Below are 16,194 nucleotides of genomic sequence, written 5' to 3'. Positions count from 1 at the left end.
TGTGGCACCTTAGAGACTAACCAATTTATTTGAGCATAAGCTTTCGTGAGCTACAGCATCCGATGAAGTGAGCTGTAGCTCACGAAAGCTTATGCTCAAATAAATTGGTTAGTCTCTAAGGTGCCACAAGTCCTCCTTTTCTTTTTGGTGTCTTTTAAATCACTGTGCAATGTTCAGCTCCTAAACGAATGCTCCTTAACTTGGAAAGAGTAGGTGTAATTATGGTAGGGGAGACAGAAACTCTGGACCAAAGACATTTGAACCAACTCTGGACTGAAGCACAAATTGTGCCAATCTGTTATTCTTTGGTCTTATCCCCTCAGCCAAGGATCTCAAAGCACTCTGAGAACTTCTGTGAATCCTTGCATTGCCATTGCCAGGTGGGGGTGCTATGCCTATTTTATAGGTAGGGAACTGTGGTATGTGGAAGCTGAGTGACTTGCTAAAGATCACCCAGCACCTCACTGGTCTAGCCATGAATGGAACAAGTGAGTCCTGACTCCTGGTCTCCTCTAATAGATATGGTCTATTTGCAATTGTCCAGTAGCCCAGTCTCACTCCAGTAGCAGCTTCTTAAAGACAGTGGGTCCTCTCTGGTAGGAAACAAAGCTTGTGAGACAATAGGAAATACCTTCCTCTCAGAAAATCACAACTCTATTCAGCATTGGGGCCAATTCAAGCAAAGCTGGTGCCTCCCACAAAGCTGGTCTCCTGGAGTCGTTTTCCTAGGGGCCTGACCCGCCGCTTTTTCCTGTCTTCTGACGTCTGTAGTAAGAAATGAAGAGGTAAGTGGCTGAGCCTTGGCAGTCTGTTTCAATTGGCCCAGGGCCACTGATCCATTCTGAAATACCTCACTTGGGAACAGCAGGTGCACAGAAGTCTGGAAGAGCTTAAGTTGTACAAAGCTGGGAGAAGGTTAGTCATGAGAACGCTCCCTTATGAGACACTGCCAGCCTCCTATCCTCCTTACAAGAGCACCAGGTTGATTCAGAAGACTGTTTTGTTTACTTTGGGTCTGCTGCATAGAGTTCACAGTGGGTGCTGGGGCCGGGAAGGCAGCCAGGCAGGCATCACTGCAGGTGGAGAAGGAAGAGAAGAGCAGTTCAGCTACTATTCAAGTCAAACAGTGAATGCTCAGACCTGAGTCAACAGCATAAAGGGCCCTTTAGCTTCCAGAGGGCTTTGATGGCAAATACTAGACACTACAGCTTTGTACAGTGTCTGTTCTCTGCTCTGCTCTTGGATTTATCCAAAAGATGGGAAGCTGCCTGCTGGAGAGGAGCAGCCGAAATCAAATGTGTGCCTCTTACTGCCACGTACACCCAAGGGAGGGTCAGATGAACTGTCCTCCTCATACACACATGCTGAAATTGCCCTATGAAGCCCTTTGAATGGGCTATACCTGGATGATATGTAATCTGTTTTCTACTTGGATATAAATACCAGGTCTGCGCCGACTCCTGTTGTCCTCGGTAGGATGGTCCACCACTGACTTCAGTGGGAACAGGTTTGGACCCTGGGTGACTTCTGGTGCTATTTGTAGTAGCTTTAGGACCTTTCGAAAACCAAAATGCTAGACTGTTTTGTTTTTTTTCCCCCTCCCACCTACTTGCCTAATGCTGCAAAGTATCCGTAAGCTTAAGAACTGGATGTGATTGAAAAAAAGCACAACCGCTTGCTTCATTCCTCCCCTCGCTGTTTAAAAGCTCATGAATATTTTTGCTTGTGTGCCATTGTCAACCTGCAGGGATCCCCAGGAATCAGTCCCAGTGGCTGAATGTGTATCCGGCTGCCCTTGTTTGGATGTTGGTTTTAATGTAAAGGAACAGTCTCTGTTGCTTTTTGACTGTGCTTTCCCCCTCCAATCCTGGCTGCCCTGGTGGAGAGTAAAGATGCATCTGGCTTTGGGATGCATTTTGTCACCTTCTTACTTGACTTTGTATTAAAAAAAAAAAAAGTCACACAATGCTATTGTTTTCTGTGCTGATGAAGGATCATAAATTGTCTCTGTCTAGAGTCTCAAATTAACATTGTGTCTGAAATTATTAACAAGTCTTTGCATTGATCCATTCCTGTATGGCGCCAAGACAGTCTTCGGGCACTGACTTCCACCTAGCTTTTACTTTTTATTACACAAATGATCACTCTTTGGTTTGATTTTCCTTGCCGGTTATCCACTGGGCTCAGAGCCAGCCAGGTGCACATCTCTCCAGTGCTAAGGCTTTCACATTCATGCTGTAGCCTGCAGCTCCTGAGGGCGGTGATGAAAAGCTATTTTGTTTCAATGACTCAAAGATGAATGGCAAAGCACAAAGAAAGTGTGTGCCCTTTACTGCTCCTTTGTGATGTCTAAAGACAGCGTGCAAGGTGTGGGAGTGGGTGATTCCTCCATTTTGGAGATATTCACTCCGGACTTCACCCTCTTTGCTGGAGGCAGTGGCAGGAGCCATCAGGTGAAACTGGAGTGGTTTTACTTGAGGAGAGAGGCAATAAGAAGGCGCCGATCCTGGGCTACATCTAAGCTGCAAGGGCAAAGGTGGCTTTATGCTCCCTTGCCTTGTGTCCAGTTACTGATCAACATTGGAGTAGCCTCAGGGTTGCTCCAACTTACACCCTTCTGTCAGCGGGCAGTCCAGGGAGTATCTGGGCATAGAAATGCCCTAACCATGCCTCCTTTCTTCCCACAGACATGCCCCTAAGCCTGGGCTGGGTATATAGGAGCTGTTATGGAGCCTTACACCCGCTGCAGATTTTCCCACTATGGGAGAGTCCTCCATTGGCCTATAAAACCAGCATTAGCATTGCTTTATGTGCCAGGATGGTCTTAGCCAGGGAGAGCTGTCACTCAGATTTCAAACCCCCTTTCCCATCTCTCTTCCCAGGGACTCAGAGAATGGCTAGATAATACCACCCTCTGTTTGCTGCGGCCGCGGATTAACTTGTGACTGTGCTGGCAGCCATGCAGTTACTGCGCCGACCCAGGGCAGTTTTATACATTTGCTAGAATTTCATAGACGGGGAAGAAACTCCCTAGAATTTATTAATTGCTGAAATCGTTCAGGGGATCGTTTGAGAGTCCCCTGTTCCTTCCATGCTAGTGATAGTAGAGGAGAACCCACATCAACCCATAGGACTGAGAGAGAAGACAGAATTGCATACTGGAACCCACTTACTCTTTGGTTGTGTCTACTCCACACAAAAATACCCTCATGGCAGCAACTGTGAGCCTCAGTCAACTGACTCCGGCTTGCAGGGCTTGTGCTCCGGGGCTAAAAATAGCTGCGTAGACAGTAGGGGTCAGGCTGGAGCAAGGGGGGAAGGTCCCAGAACCTTGGCTCCAGCCTAAGCCCGAACATCTGCTCTGCTGTTTTTAGCCCCTGTGGCGTTAGCCCAAGTTGGTTGTGCTCTGAGACTTCTGCCATGGGCTGGGATTTTTGGGTTTTTTTGCAGACATACCCAAAGACTCCTTGCTGCTGTTTACAGCTGTACGAGGGAGCTTCCGTAGGAATCCAACGTTCTCGACCATTGTGCCTGTCTGTACCATTTGAAAGTGGGGTTGCTGAGTCTGGTTTCCCCTTGCGTCGGCAGAAACATCAGAGGACGTACATACCATGCTGACTTGAACTCAAGAGCAGTCCTGCTCTTCCTGGTAGGGGAGGGCAAACCCTTAATTAGACCTTCTGTGTTATCTTCTCTTGGCCAACAGCGGCTACTCCTTGAAAAAAACTGGCTCATCTTTCCCAGTAAGGGCTCAGTGGGGGACACAGCAGCAGCATAAGACGCACCAGAATGGACACAGAGGAGACCTAGCTTCCTTACAACGAAGTTCAGCCATCCGTAAAAGACTGGTGGTACCTTATTATGTTGTCCTGAAAATGGTAATCGGGTGTTCCTGGTATGACGCATGTTGCCATGAGGGAATTCCCTTGCTGGAGGAGCAGATATGAAATTCCTCCCTCTAGTCCAGTGTGAAGGTTGAGGGGGCTCAGGATCCTGTTGTGATGGGACAGGACCAAGGTGCTGGACCTAGGGAAGAAGGTCGTCAGCCTATTTGACCTATCACCTCCAGAGTTGTTGGGACACCATTTTTCAGGGGAGTATAAGAGATAAGTAAATAGTTTCTAATAGTTGCACTAGCACAGGGGTGGGCAAACATTTGACCCTGCGTAGGCCACTCCTGACTGCACCCTTTCAAGCAACAGGCCCCAGCCCTTCACTTCTCTCCAGGTGAAATCCCTTGATTCACCCCACTGGTAGATCAGGCCTACAGCGTCCCTGTGTAGTAACCATGACTCTTCCTCAGGTCTGGCCATGTTTGGCCACCTAAACAGATTCACTTTTGGGAGCGATGACTATGAGATGATACAGAGACTCAGAATGGCATCTTCAAACCAAAATATTTATTTGTATCAGTAGATATGACAGGATCCCTGGGGTACGATCTGGGACTGCTGTGCCCCTTTAACTCTCCAGCGTAGACTGGCTCTCATGATGCTTTGCTAGTGACAAGCAGCAAACCCCTCCAGGTGCTGTTATCACTCAGGAGCATACAGAGACATACCCAGCTAAATTGCATGAATGGTCTGTAAGTCACTCATGAACTGTATAGAAAGAGACACCAGCAAATGCCCCCATCCAAGTGTATTAACTGCAGAAAGATAGATTTTAAGTGATTATAAATAAGGCTGTGATGAAGTCACGGATTTCATGACTTCCAAAGATTTCCGTGACTTCAGCCAGCGCTGGCTGGAAGCTGCAGGGTCCTCCCCTGCCTGCGGAGGCAGGGAGCCCCCACAGGTCCCGGCCACCGCCAGTGGCAGGCAGACCCCCTGCAACTCCTGGCCATGCGGGTAGCAGGGGGATTCCCGCAGCTCCCCGCTGGTGGCAGGGGGGATTCCTGGAGCTCCTGGCAGCTACAGGTTGTGGAGGGACCCCTGCTGTTCCCTGCCACCGTAGGCAGCAGGGGGTATTCCCAGAGCTCTCAGCTGCCGCAGACAGCAGGGGGGACTCCCAGAGCTCTCTGTCTCCGTGGGCAGCAGGGGGAACCCGTGGAGTTCTCTGCAGGAGGCAGGGGAGACCCCTGCAGCTCCAAGCTGCCAGCAGAGGGGGACCCTGGAGCTCCCAGCCCTCCCTCAGCTGCCCAGGCTCCCCATTTGGTCATGGATATTTTTAGTAAAAGTCAGGGACAAGTCACTGGCTTCTGTGAATTTTTCATTATTGCCCATGACCTGTCCCTGACTTTTAAGAAAAATATCCGTGACAAAATCTTAGACTTAATTATAAGTGGCTAGAGATGTTTACTTTTTATTTTCTTAGGTCACTATGCATTCTAAATCCTAAATGCATAAGAACGGCCATACTGGGTCAGACCAATGGTCCATCTAGCCTAGTATCCTGCCTTCCTGCAGGGATCAATGCCAGGTGCTCCAGAGGGAATGAACAGAACAGGCCATCATCAAGTGATCCATCCCCGTCACCCATTCCCCCCTTCTGACAAACAGAGGCCAGGGACGTTCAGAGCATGGGGTTGCATCCCAGACCATCTGGGCAGCTAGCCATTGATGGACCTATCTTCCATGAGATCATGGAGGTGATCAGTTAGAAAATACAGCTAAGAGGGGATATAGATTAGAGAGGAGTAAAGGAAATGCAGTTTGTTTTACTCTAGTCGGGCTGTCTCATGCACTTGCAGCTGTGCTCCTAGCAGTTCAAAATATGAAAGGCAAACTGCAGTGTTTCTACCATGCCTGTGCTGGGCATTAATCCAGAGTCTTTGCTTTTGAATCTGAAACAATTCTGGCTGCGATTCAAACAGTACTGCATATAGCTCCGCTCCGTTGCATTGCCTGACTCTCTGACTGTATAAGGCTGCTTCCAGTGCCCGAAATGGAAGCATATTAGGGTTTATATCAATGAAAGGCTATTTATAATAATTAAAGGTTAAGAAAAGGCTGCTCTGGAGGCTGGCCATCATGTCAACCTGCATCACATCCTAAAATATCCTACTTCTGGGGTGCACAAACTAGATAGTTGCTCCGATAAAAAGTGCTTCCCCAACCTTCATCCTTCCAGCATAATTCCAATCAACTTCTAGTAGCTGGAAGTTAAGTGGGACTTCCAGAGTGGGTTCATCCATTCCGCTAGGAAAGAGAGTCACGCACAGCCTTTACAAAGCAGAGGTTGGCTCTCTGCCTGCCTTACAGACAGATGAAGAATCTCTCTCCCCCCCGTCCCTCAGCCGTCTCTCTCTCTGATTTGATGAATGTGGGACAAATTCCTCCTCCATGAGGACTAATCTGTGGCCCTCGTGAGTGTGTGTATGCGTGCAGACACACTGTTGGTGGGGGTGGGGATGGTGGGATTTAGAGGATTTCATTTATTCTGAACCAACTGCAGAAGCTTGATGGCATTAATTATTTTAGCCATGTTGCCCAGAAAACCACACTGCGTGAAAGCATTTCCTAGGAAAGCAGCAGCTGCATCTGGATTGCTAAAGGCAACAAACAAACAATAACCTACTGCATAAACCCAGGAATGCAAGGGAGCTACAAATGACCTGATTGTGAAACTGAGAGCATGTAAAGAATAAGAAGTGTAGGATGGTGCTTCTTCTGAGATAATCTAGTTTTTGGTAACCTATAGCACAATAGCGGCCAGTGCCTCCCTTCTAGGCAGAATGTAGCCCTGCTGAGTTCTACCATGCCTGGTTTTTTTTCCTGCTGTCCAAATTGCAATGTAATTTGGCCCCATATTTATTATCTCTTTCTCACCTATTTACCTTGTCTGTTCTCCTTTATTCCAGATTCACCCAATCTATTTGCTATTCTTTTGGAAGGTTTCCACTCCTCCTACCAACCTGGAGCCATGACCTTTGATAGAAGAACCCTCTTGACCTACTGTTTAAGGACCCAGTCCTGCAACCCTTATATAAGCAACCCCAGTGAAGCCACAGGGGCTACTCATGAATAAATAAAATCAGGCACCAAATTGGAGGTAGCAATATAAATCATGGTAATGCAAACATACGTTGGAGCAGATTTAAACATCTAACCCAGCAAAATCTACTTCAGAATTATTTTAATACCAGGGACAGCTGTCAGGTTGCCAGTAGCTTTACAATGAGTAATATTTTGCCTTTTGCAATACTAGAATTAAAGTGTCTTTCATCGTCTCCTTTAGAAACTTTTTGTTAACCCAAGGATTTAGAACTTAGTCAACAGTACTCGGAGCAGAAACCGGGTGTATCAGGGCTCTGCCGCGGGGGAATCTTTTAACAACAAATGTTTAAGAAGTGGAAATTCAGGGAAGGGCTGTTGGGTTTTTTTGTATTTTTTTAGTCTTGGGTACTTTTCTGCAGTTGTTGAATTCATAAATCCCTTTGCTAAATTTGAGATCCTACTACAAAAAATGTACTGGCTGGTGCATATGTTACTAATCCCCTGCACAGGAGAAAATGTTTGATCTGCTTAAATGTGATCATGTTGCCCTCCACTGGCTAGTCTACAAAGAGGAAAAATAACCTAACATAAGCTACAGTGACATCCAAAAAACTATGTTAAAAGATCTTTAAGGTTGCAAATCAAGAATAAAAAAGATTAGGAAATGCCAGATTTAAGGTTTAAGGTCAGGCTTTCATCATTATAAATTGGGGGTGGGGGGGGGTCAAGATTTTCTCCCACATGGATCATAGTACCCTGGGCCTGTCATTAGCCGCTTGCTTCACTATGTGAAACCTGGGGCAGACTCCCAGGTCATGTCTTGTTTTGCAGGCCCATGTAGTTAAAGCTCTGCCATGTAAGAGGACCCATGCAGGTCTCCTAATGTGATCTGATGTAACTCTTCTGTGAAAGGTTATTTATTTCAATAAAGTTATTGGGCTCTGTTCCCCCAGACTTTAACACTCCCCACTCCATTTCCCACCCCGTGGAATTTTGGCTGCAGGAACCCTTAAGTCAGGATCTACATTATGTTGTATAGCTCCAGCAGGGAGAAAGGCGAAAGAGCTATCGCTCACCTCACCCTGAACCCATTCACGCTTGACAAGGGCTGCCAGGCCCAGCTGGGTCACAGCTGCAGCTGCCTGGATAATGCACTCCTTCTTGTAACAAAACAGGGAGGCTATTTTCCTTGCTCCCTTGGAAAGGGGCTGAATGAAGTCAAGCACTGGGCAGCCTCCTCATAACTACTGCCTCAGGCTGTGTTTGTTCAAGCCAGGCCTTGTTTTCCTGGGGTACCAAGAAAGGACCAAAGGCAGAAAGGAATGAGAGCACCTTCTGTTGAGGAAGGTGACGAGATTAGGATTCCCAGTCCCTTTCTTGCAGGCAGGATTATCTGGATTGCCCTGGCTTCTTCTTCTGTGTAGATTTCACATGTTTATTATTTATAGCTAGAGCCTGGCATTCTATAAAATGAAAATAACCAATTAATCAAGTCTCTTTGGCAGGCATTATAAGCAAAGACATTTCAGTTTCAATCCAGGCCAGAAATGCTCTGGCATCCCCAGATGGAGCCCATTAATCAATCCTGATGACAAGGAGGCTCTGTGTAGACTTGAGAGATGAAATCAAGAACTGAAACTTGATTCAGAAGTGATTAGAGAGGGTTTCTTTCGATGGTGTAAATAGACCCCAGGAGGTGGGGAGTGAGGTTGTTTGGGTTAATTGTCTGTGTATTTCCCTGAGATATTTATAAAATCACATATATTCAAGGATGGACATTAGGAAAAACTTTTTCACTAGGAGGGTGGTGAAGCACTGGAATGCGTTACCTAGGGAGGTGGTGGAATCGTCTTCCTTTGAGGTGTTTAAGGTCAGGCTTGACAAAGCCCTGTCTGGGATGATTTAGTTGGGGATTGGTCCTGCTTTGAGCAGGGGGTTGGACTAGATGATCTTCTGAGGTCCCTTCCAACCCTGATATTCTATGATTCTATGAAGAGACAGTAACAAATGCCTACTGCAGAAGAAAGAGGATTACAAATGGGGGAAAGATTACGTGGTTTCAACTTTTAACATTGAGTCAGTTTCACCAGCCTTTCCGCACATCTGAGCCAGACCTCTGGGCCAATGCCTAGGACCAGGGTTCATTGGGGAATGGACGGAGATGGTTCTGAGCCAACATCCGGAAGAAGGGTTTTGGCACAATGCCTGCAGCTAGGTTTCTAGGTCAACTCTAGGGTTTCAGGGGAACACCTAGGCCATGGTTCAGAAAAAACACCAGGATATTGAGCAAATGCTGGGGGCTGGAATTTCATCCTTTACTCTGGAATGGAGTAACCGAAAATCAGGACCTCATTATCCTCTTTCAGATCCCTCCTTCAAACTCTCCTTTGCTGCGAGGTCTTCAAAAAACTTTACAATGGTTAAGAGGCTGGTGCACTGAGACCCCTGTGGATCACACTGACCAATATTGTCCCATTGTTTCCTTGTATTTCCCCATCCGTCTGTGTGCCTCCATCAGTTGTTTCTTCTCTTACGTTCTCAGGGTGATGAACCTGAGCAGTGAATGAATAAACAAGGCAGTGCCTTGTTTCCCCCCCACGCAGTTGTTCCCTGGGTTTTCCCTGTACCTGCTTTCCTGTAACATTTTCTCTACGCTGCCTAGCTGCCCTATATTTCTGGACAATGAGAGTGTGCTGGGGTGAGGGAATCCCTTAAGCACCAGCATCCTCAAAGCAGGCTGACACAGGATTGGCGCATTGGTGGGTTTTGGCGGGAACTGTGTTCAGAGATCATTGGACAGTAAGACGAGGATGCCATATATGATAGACATGGAATTGCTATGCACTAATCTATGAATTAGTAACTGTTTTATGAAGACTGTGTATGACCAGGCTAGTGAGGGGAAGTGATTGTATATTGGGTTCCTAGATTTTTTTTTATGACTGTATTGCTTTAATTTATTAGGGGTCTGTGGAGGGAGCAATACAGCAGATCTAGGTAAGGACACCCCAGAACACAACTGAAAGACCACTGGTCAAGCTGTTAGCTTCAAGAATCTTGTCTCCAGTCCCAAGTAAGCTGCAAGTTTTGTTTTGCTGAAGTTAGGCAGCTAGAGATCAAAAGAACATGAAAGAGCTAAAAAGTTTTTCTTGGGGGACAAGAGGGTTACTTGTCAGCAAGTCTAGGGAGACGGGCTGTGACAGAGACTCTGTGGAGGGTGTCTAAGCAGGGGGCCTTCCCAGAGCCAGGGAATCAATGGCTGGAGATGCAGACAGAATGTTTTATCGCTTTTAAGATATGTTTTTTCTGATATGTATTCATTCTAAATCAGTGATACTTTGCTTTAAGGAGGCTGTGTGGTCACTGCTTGCCACTGTCATTGCCCCAGCAGGGACAGAACTGCAGGGTCTGCAATGAAGTCAGATCTGGTGAGGTCAATCAGAGCTGATACACAGAGGACTGCAGCAGAGAATCACCAGACTCCACTCTGAGACTCCCTAGAGCACCCCACAGTGGGTGAGGGGACTGAGGTCATGGAGGCTCAATTTAGGGGTGGGTTCCAGCCCTGGCCCTCCTCCATTTCACGTCTCCCCCTTTCCCTCTACCTTCTCCTGCTCCATCCTCCCGTTCTCCTCTCCTCCTTTCCCTCTACATTTCCCCCCTCCATCCTCCCCTTCTCCTTTCCCCCGCACCTTCCCCCTCCATCCTCCATTCCCCTCCCTTTCCATCTAACTTCCTCCCGTCCATCCTCCATTCCCCCCTCCCTTTCCATCTAATTTCCTCCCGTCCATCCTCCCCTTCTCCTCTCCCCGTTTCCCTTTCCAGCTACCTTCCCCGTCCTTTTTCCCTTCTCTCCCCGTTTCCCTCTACACCTTCCCCCTCCATCCTCCCCTTCTCCTCTCCCCGTTTTCTCCTACACCTCCCCCCTCCGTCCTCCCCTTCTCCTTTCCCCCTACACCCTCCATTCCCCCCCTCTCCCTTTCCATCTTCACTTTTCCCCCTCCATCCTCCCCCTCTCCTCTCCCCGTTTCCCTCTACACCTTCCCCCTCCATCCTCCCCCTCTCCTCTCCTCCTTTCCCTCTTCACTTTCTCCCCTCCGTCCTCCCCCGCTCCTCTCCCCCTTTCCCTCTTCATTTTCTCCCCCCTGTCCTCCCCCTCTCCTCTCCCCCTTACCCTCTTCACTTTTTCCCCTCCATCCTCCCCTTCTCCTCTCCCCCTTCCCCCCTACACCTTCCCCCTCTATCCTCCCTCCTTTCCCTCTTCACTTTCTTTCCTCCGTCCTCCCCTTCTCCTCTCCCCCTTCCCCCCTACACCTTCCCCCTCTATCCTCCCTCCTTTCCCTCTTCACTTTCTTTCCTCCGTCCTCCCCTTCTCCTCTCCCCCTTCCCTCCTACACCTTCCCCCTCCATCCTCCCCCTCTCCTCTTCCCCTTACCCTCTTCACTTTTCCTCCTCCATCCTCCCCTTCTCCTCTCCCCCTTCCCCCCTACACCTTCCCCCTCCATCCTCCCCTTCTCCTCTCCCCCCTACACCTTCCCCCTCTATCCTCCCTCCTTTCCCTCTTCACTTTCTTTCCTCCGTCCTCCCCTTCTCCTCTCCCCCTTCCCCCCCTACACCTTCCCCCTCTATCCTCCCTCCTTTCCCTCTTCACTTTCTTTCCTCCGTCCTCCCCTTCTCCTCTCCCCCTTCCCTCCTACACCTTCCCCCTCCATCCTCCCCCTCTCCTCTTCCCCTTACCCTCTTCACTTTTCCTCCTCCATCCTCCCCTTCTCCTCTCCCCCTTCCCCCCTACACCTTCCCCCTCCATCCTCCCCTTCTCCTCTCCCCCCTACACCTTCCCCCTCTATCCTCCCCCGCTTTCCCTCTTCACTTTCTCCCCTCCGTCCCCTCCCCCTATCCCCCTACACCTCCCCCGCTCGCCCCGCCCCGCCCCGCCCGGCTGCAGCGCATGCGCGGGGCGCTCGCTGGGTGGCGCTGTCGGGCCGGAACGCGAGCGCGGCGGGGCCGGTTGCCGGCCGGACGCGGAGAGCGCGGGACCCACCGGCCCGGTTCGGGGCGCGAGATGGCGCGGGGAGGCGGCAAGGTAAGGGCGGGCGCGGGGGGGCTGGGCAGGCTCCTCCGCGGTCCCATAAGGCTTCGGGCCCCTCTCATCCCTGGGGAGCGGTTCCCCCCCCCCGCTCCCGTGAGGGGGGCTCGGGCGCCGGCAGCGCTTCCTCCTCGCTCCAACCGGGGGCGTGAGCTGGGCCCGACTCCCTCTGCTGCCGGGCCAGCGCCCCCGCGGGGGGGTTCCAGCCTCCGCCCGGCCAGCGCCCCCCCCCCCCGGGTCCCGGCCTCTGGCTGGTCAGTTCCCCTCACCCGGGTCCCCATCCCCAGCCTCTGCCCACCAGTGCCCAATCCCCCGCCCCCCCCCCCGGGGTCCCGGCCTCTGGCTGGTCATTTCCCCTCACCCGGGTCCCCATCCCCCCCCCCCAGCCTCTGCCCACCAGTGCCCAACCCCCCGCCCCCCCCCGGGGTCCCGGCCTCTGGCTGGTCAGTTCCCCCTCACCCGGGTCCCCATCCCCCCCCCCAGCCTCTGCCCACCAGTGCCCAACCCCCCGCCCCCCCCCGGGGTCCCGGCCTCTGGCTGGTCAGTTCCCCCTCACCCGGGTCCCCATCCCCCCCCCCCCCCAGCCTCTGCCCACCAGTGCCCAATCCCCCGCCCCCCCCTGGGTCCCGGCCTCTGGCTGGTCAGTTCCCCCTCACCCGGGTCCCCATCCCCCCCCCCCCCAGCCTCTGCCCACCAGTGCCCAATTCCCCGCCCCCCCCCGGGGTCCCGGCCTCTGGCTGGTCATTTCCCCTCACCCGGGTCCCCATCCCCCCCCCCCCAGCCTCTGCCCACCAGTGCCCAATCCCCCCCCCCTCCCCCGGGGTCCCGGCCTCTGGCTGGTCAGTTCCCCGTCACCCGGGTCCCCACCCCCCCCCCGCCTCTGCCCACCAGTGCCCAATCCCCCGCCCCCCCCGGGGTCCCGGCCTCTGGCTGGTCAGTTCCCCCTCACCCGGGTCCCCATCCCCCCCCGCAGCCTCTGCCCACCAGTGCCCAACCCCCCGCCCCCCCCCGGGGTCCCGGCCTCTGGCTGGTCATTTCCCCTCACCCGGGTCCCCATCCCCCCCCCAGCCTCTGCCCACCAGTGCCCAATCCCCCGCCCCCCCCCGGGGTCCCGGCCTCTGGCTGGTCAGTTCCCCCTCACCCGGGTCCCCATCCCCCCCCGCAGCCTCTGCCCACCAGTGCCCAATCCCCCGCCCCCCCCCCCGGGGTCCCGGCCTCTGGCTGGTCATTTCCCCTCACCCGGGTCCCCATCCCCAGCCTCTGCCCACCAGTGCCCAATCCCCCCCCCTCCCCCGGGGTCCCGGCCTCTGGCTGGTCAGTTCCCCGTCACCCGGGTCCCCATCCCCCCCCCCCAGCCTCTGCCCACCAGTGCCCATTCCCCCCCCCCGGGGTCCCGGCCTCTGGCTGGTCAGTTCCCCCTCACCCGGGTCCCCATCCCCCCCCGCAGCCTCTGCCCACCAGTGCCCAACCCCCCGCCCCCCCCCGGGGTCCCGGCCTCTGGCTGGTCATTTCCCCTCACCCGGGTCCCCATCCCCCCCCCCAGCCTCTGCCCACCAGTGCCGAATCCCCCGCCCCCCCCCCCCGGGGTCCCGGCCTCTGGCTGGTCAGTTCCCCCTCACCCGGGTCCCCATCCCCCCCCGCAGCCTCTGCCCACCAGTGCCCAATCCCCCGCCCCCCCCCCGGGGTCCCGGCCTCTGGCTGGTCAGTTCCCCCTCACCCGGGTCCCCACCCCCCCCCGCAGCCTCTGCCCACCAGTGCCCAATTCCCCGCCCCCCCCCCCCCGGGGTCCCGGCCTCTGGCTGGTCAGTTCCCCCTCACCCGGGTCCCCATCCCCCCCCCCCAGCCTCTGCCCACCAGTGCCCAATCCCCCGCCCCCCCCCGGGGTCCCGGCCTCTGGCTGGTCAGTTCCCCCTCACCCGGGTCCCCATCCCCCCCCCCCAGCCTCTGCCCACCAGTGCCCAATCCCCCGCCCCCCCCCGGGGTCCCGGCCTCTGGCTGGTCAGTTCCCCCTCACCCGGGTCCCCATCTCCCCCCCCAGCCTCTGCCCACCAGTGCCCAATCCCCCGCCCAATCCGGCCCCCCCCGCGGGTTTTCAGCATCTTCCCGGGCCGCGACCCCCCCCCCCCCGAGGTGTCAGCTTCTGCCAGGTGGAGATGAGTCTTTACCCCCATTGTACAGCTGGAAATGGGGGCGTGACTGGGCCAGGACCATCCCCCCCCCCCCCCCGGGCCAGGCTGGGAGCCAGACCCTGATCTCCCCACTCTTGGCCAAGTGTCTGCATCACCAGGTTGTCCTTCGTTCGTAGAGGGTGCCCGGTGAAGAACCGCTGCTGAGAGTGCCTTGCCCGCTCCGACCATTGGCCTGTTTACCCGGGCATGCTCCCAGGGTGCAGCTGGGTCACTGCCAGGAGTGTGAATGCACCTGGTATTGACATACCCACTCCAGGTAGCTCCCTCAAAATAGAAGCGAAGACATTTCAGTGCCGGCTGCACAGACCTGCTTGCCCCTTCTCTCTTGTGCAACCAACACTGAAGCCAGCATCACGGTGTCTTTACCTTTATTGCTAGTGAGAGTACTAGTAGGTCTACACCAGGGGGCAGGCAAACTGTTTGGCCTGAGGCCTACATCGGGTTTCCAAAATTGTACGGAGGGCCAGTTAGGGAGGCTGTGTCTCCTCAAACAGCCAGGTGTAGCCCGGCCCCTGCCTCCTATGCAACACCCCCCACCTTCTTGCCCCCTGATGGCTCCCCCGGGAATCCTGCCCCATCCAACACCCCCTGTCCCCTGACCACCCCTAGACCTCCCGCCCCTGACTGCTCCCTGCCGCCCCATCAACCCCCACTTCATTCCTTACCTGCCCCCTGGTACCCCTGCCCCATCCAACCACCCCTTCTCCCTGTCCCCTAACTTCCCCCAGAACCCTTGCCCCTGACTGCCCCCTGCCACCCCATCCAATCTCCCCCTCCTTCCTGACTGCCCCATCCAACCCCCCCGCCCCAACTCTCCTGCCTGCCCCGCCCCCATCCACACCCCCACCCCCAACTCTCCTGCCTGACCCTTACCGAGCTGCCTGGAGCACCAGGTCAGGCCGCAGCTCTGCAACTGCACTGCCCAGCTGCCCAGAGCATTGTGCTGCACTGAGGCTGCGGGGGAGGGGGAAAGCAGGGGCTGGGGGTGAGCCTCCCAGGCCAGGAGCTCAGGGGCTGGGCAGGAGTGTCCCCCAGGTTGGATGTGGCCCCCGGGTCATAGTTTGCCCACCTCTGGTCTACACACTGACCTTCACATCCACGGCTGCAATGTGGATATACCTGCATCCACTTTGCCTGAATCCAGATCCCTTCCTCGATTAAGCACTGGGAGAGTCATGAAACTAGGCCCCGTGAACTGAGGTTTAGGACTGTAATAGTGCCTTTCTGTAAAATGCCACCTGGTTTCAGCTTAGATATCCAGAAAGCTTTGAACACGGTTTCAGATATTGTTAATCCTGTCTGCATTAGGAAATTTAACTGCTGCCTGAAAGGGGTTCCAGCAATGGATCCTTGAAGCTGATATTGAAAATTAGATGCAGGCTAATCATAGAACTGGAAGGGACCTTGAGAGGTCATCTAGTCCAGTCCCTTGCACTCAAGGCAGGACTAAGTATTATCTAGAGTCTTCTAGACCATCCCTGACAGGTGTTTGTTCAACCTACTCTTAGAGATCCCCAATGATGGAGATTTCACGACCTCCCTAGGCAATTTATTTCAGTGCTTAACCACTCTGACAGAAAGCTTTTCCTAATGTCCATCTAAACCCCCCTTGCTGCAATTTAAGCCTATTGCTTCTTGTCCTATCCTCAGAGGTTAAGAAGAAACAATTTTTCTCCCTCTTCCTTGTAACAACCTTTTATGTACTTGAAAATGTAGACCTGAGAGAGTCATTTTCAGCACTGTTTCAGAGTAACAGCCGTGTTAGTCTGTATTCGCAAAAAGAAAAGGAGTACTTGTGGCACTTTAGAGACTAACCAATTTATTTGAGCATGAGCTTTCGTGAGCTACAGCTCACTTCCAGAAAGAGTGTTTGGCTTGTTGGAGAATGGTGTCTGTCAAGTTCTCTGAAATGGTATTGGAAACAATTTTGTCTGATCTATCATTCAAACCATTTTCAGTATCAGTTTAGGGAAAACCGATG

At 53.3% G+C, this 16,194-nt stretch overlaps 1 protein-coding gene across 3 annotated transcripts in view; it reads left to right on the top strand.

The window, feature by feature from the left end:
- The first annotated feature begins 11,886 nt into the window (after positions 1 to 11,886).
- XRCC5 (X-ray repair cross complementing 5) overlaps positions 11,887 to 16,194 on the top strand; it is a 75,215-nt gene continuing 70,907 nt past the window's right edge. The window contains exons 1-2 of one of the 3 annotated variants that reach the window (XM_073305009.1): positions 11,967 to 12,021; positions 14,330 to 14,469. In XM_073305009.1, coding sequence (XP_073161110.1) covers positions 14,440 to 14,469 — 30 coding nt within the window. In that variant the 5' untranslated portion in view covers positions 11,967 to 12,021; positions 14,330 to 14,439. Of the gene's footprint in view, positions 12,022 to 14,329; positions 14,470 to 16,194 lie in introns of all 3 variants that reach the window. The other 2 variants (XM_073305006.1, XM_073305005.1) reach the window with 2 other exon arrangements.

This window comes from Lepidochelys kempii, chromosome 11 (assembly GCF_965140265.1).
Source record: "Lepidochelys kempii isolate rLepKem1 chromosome 11, rLepKem1.hap2, whole genome shotgun sequence".
Taxonomy (NCBI): domain Eukaryota; kingdom Metazoa; phylum Chordata; order Testudines; family Cheloniidae; genus Lepidochelys; species Lepidochelys kempii.
The sequence above is the reverse complement of the archived record's forward strand: the minus strand, read 5'-3'. Positions and strand labels throughout refer to the sequence as shown.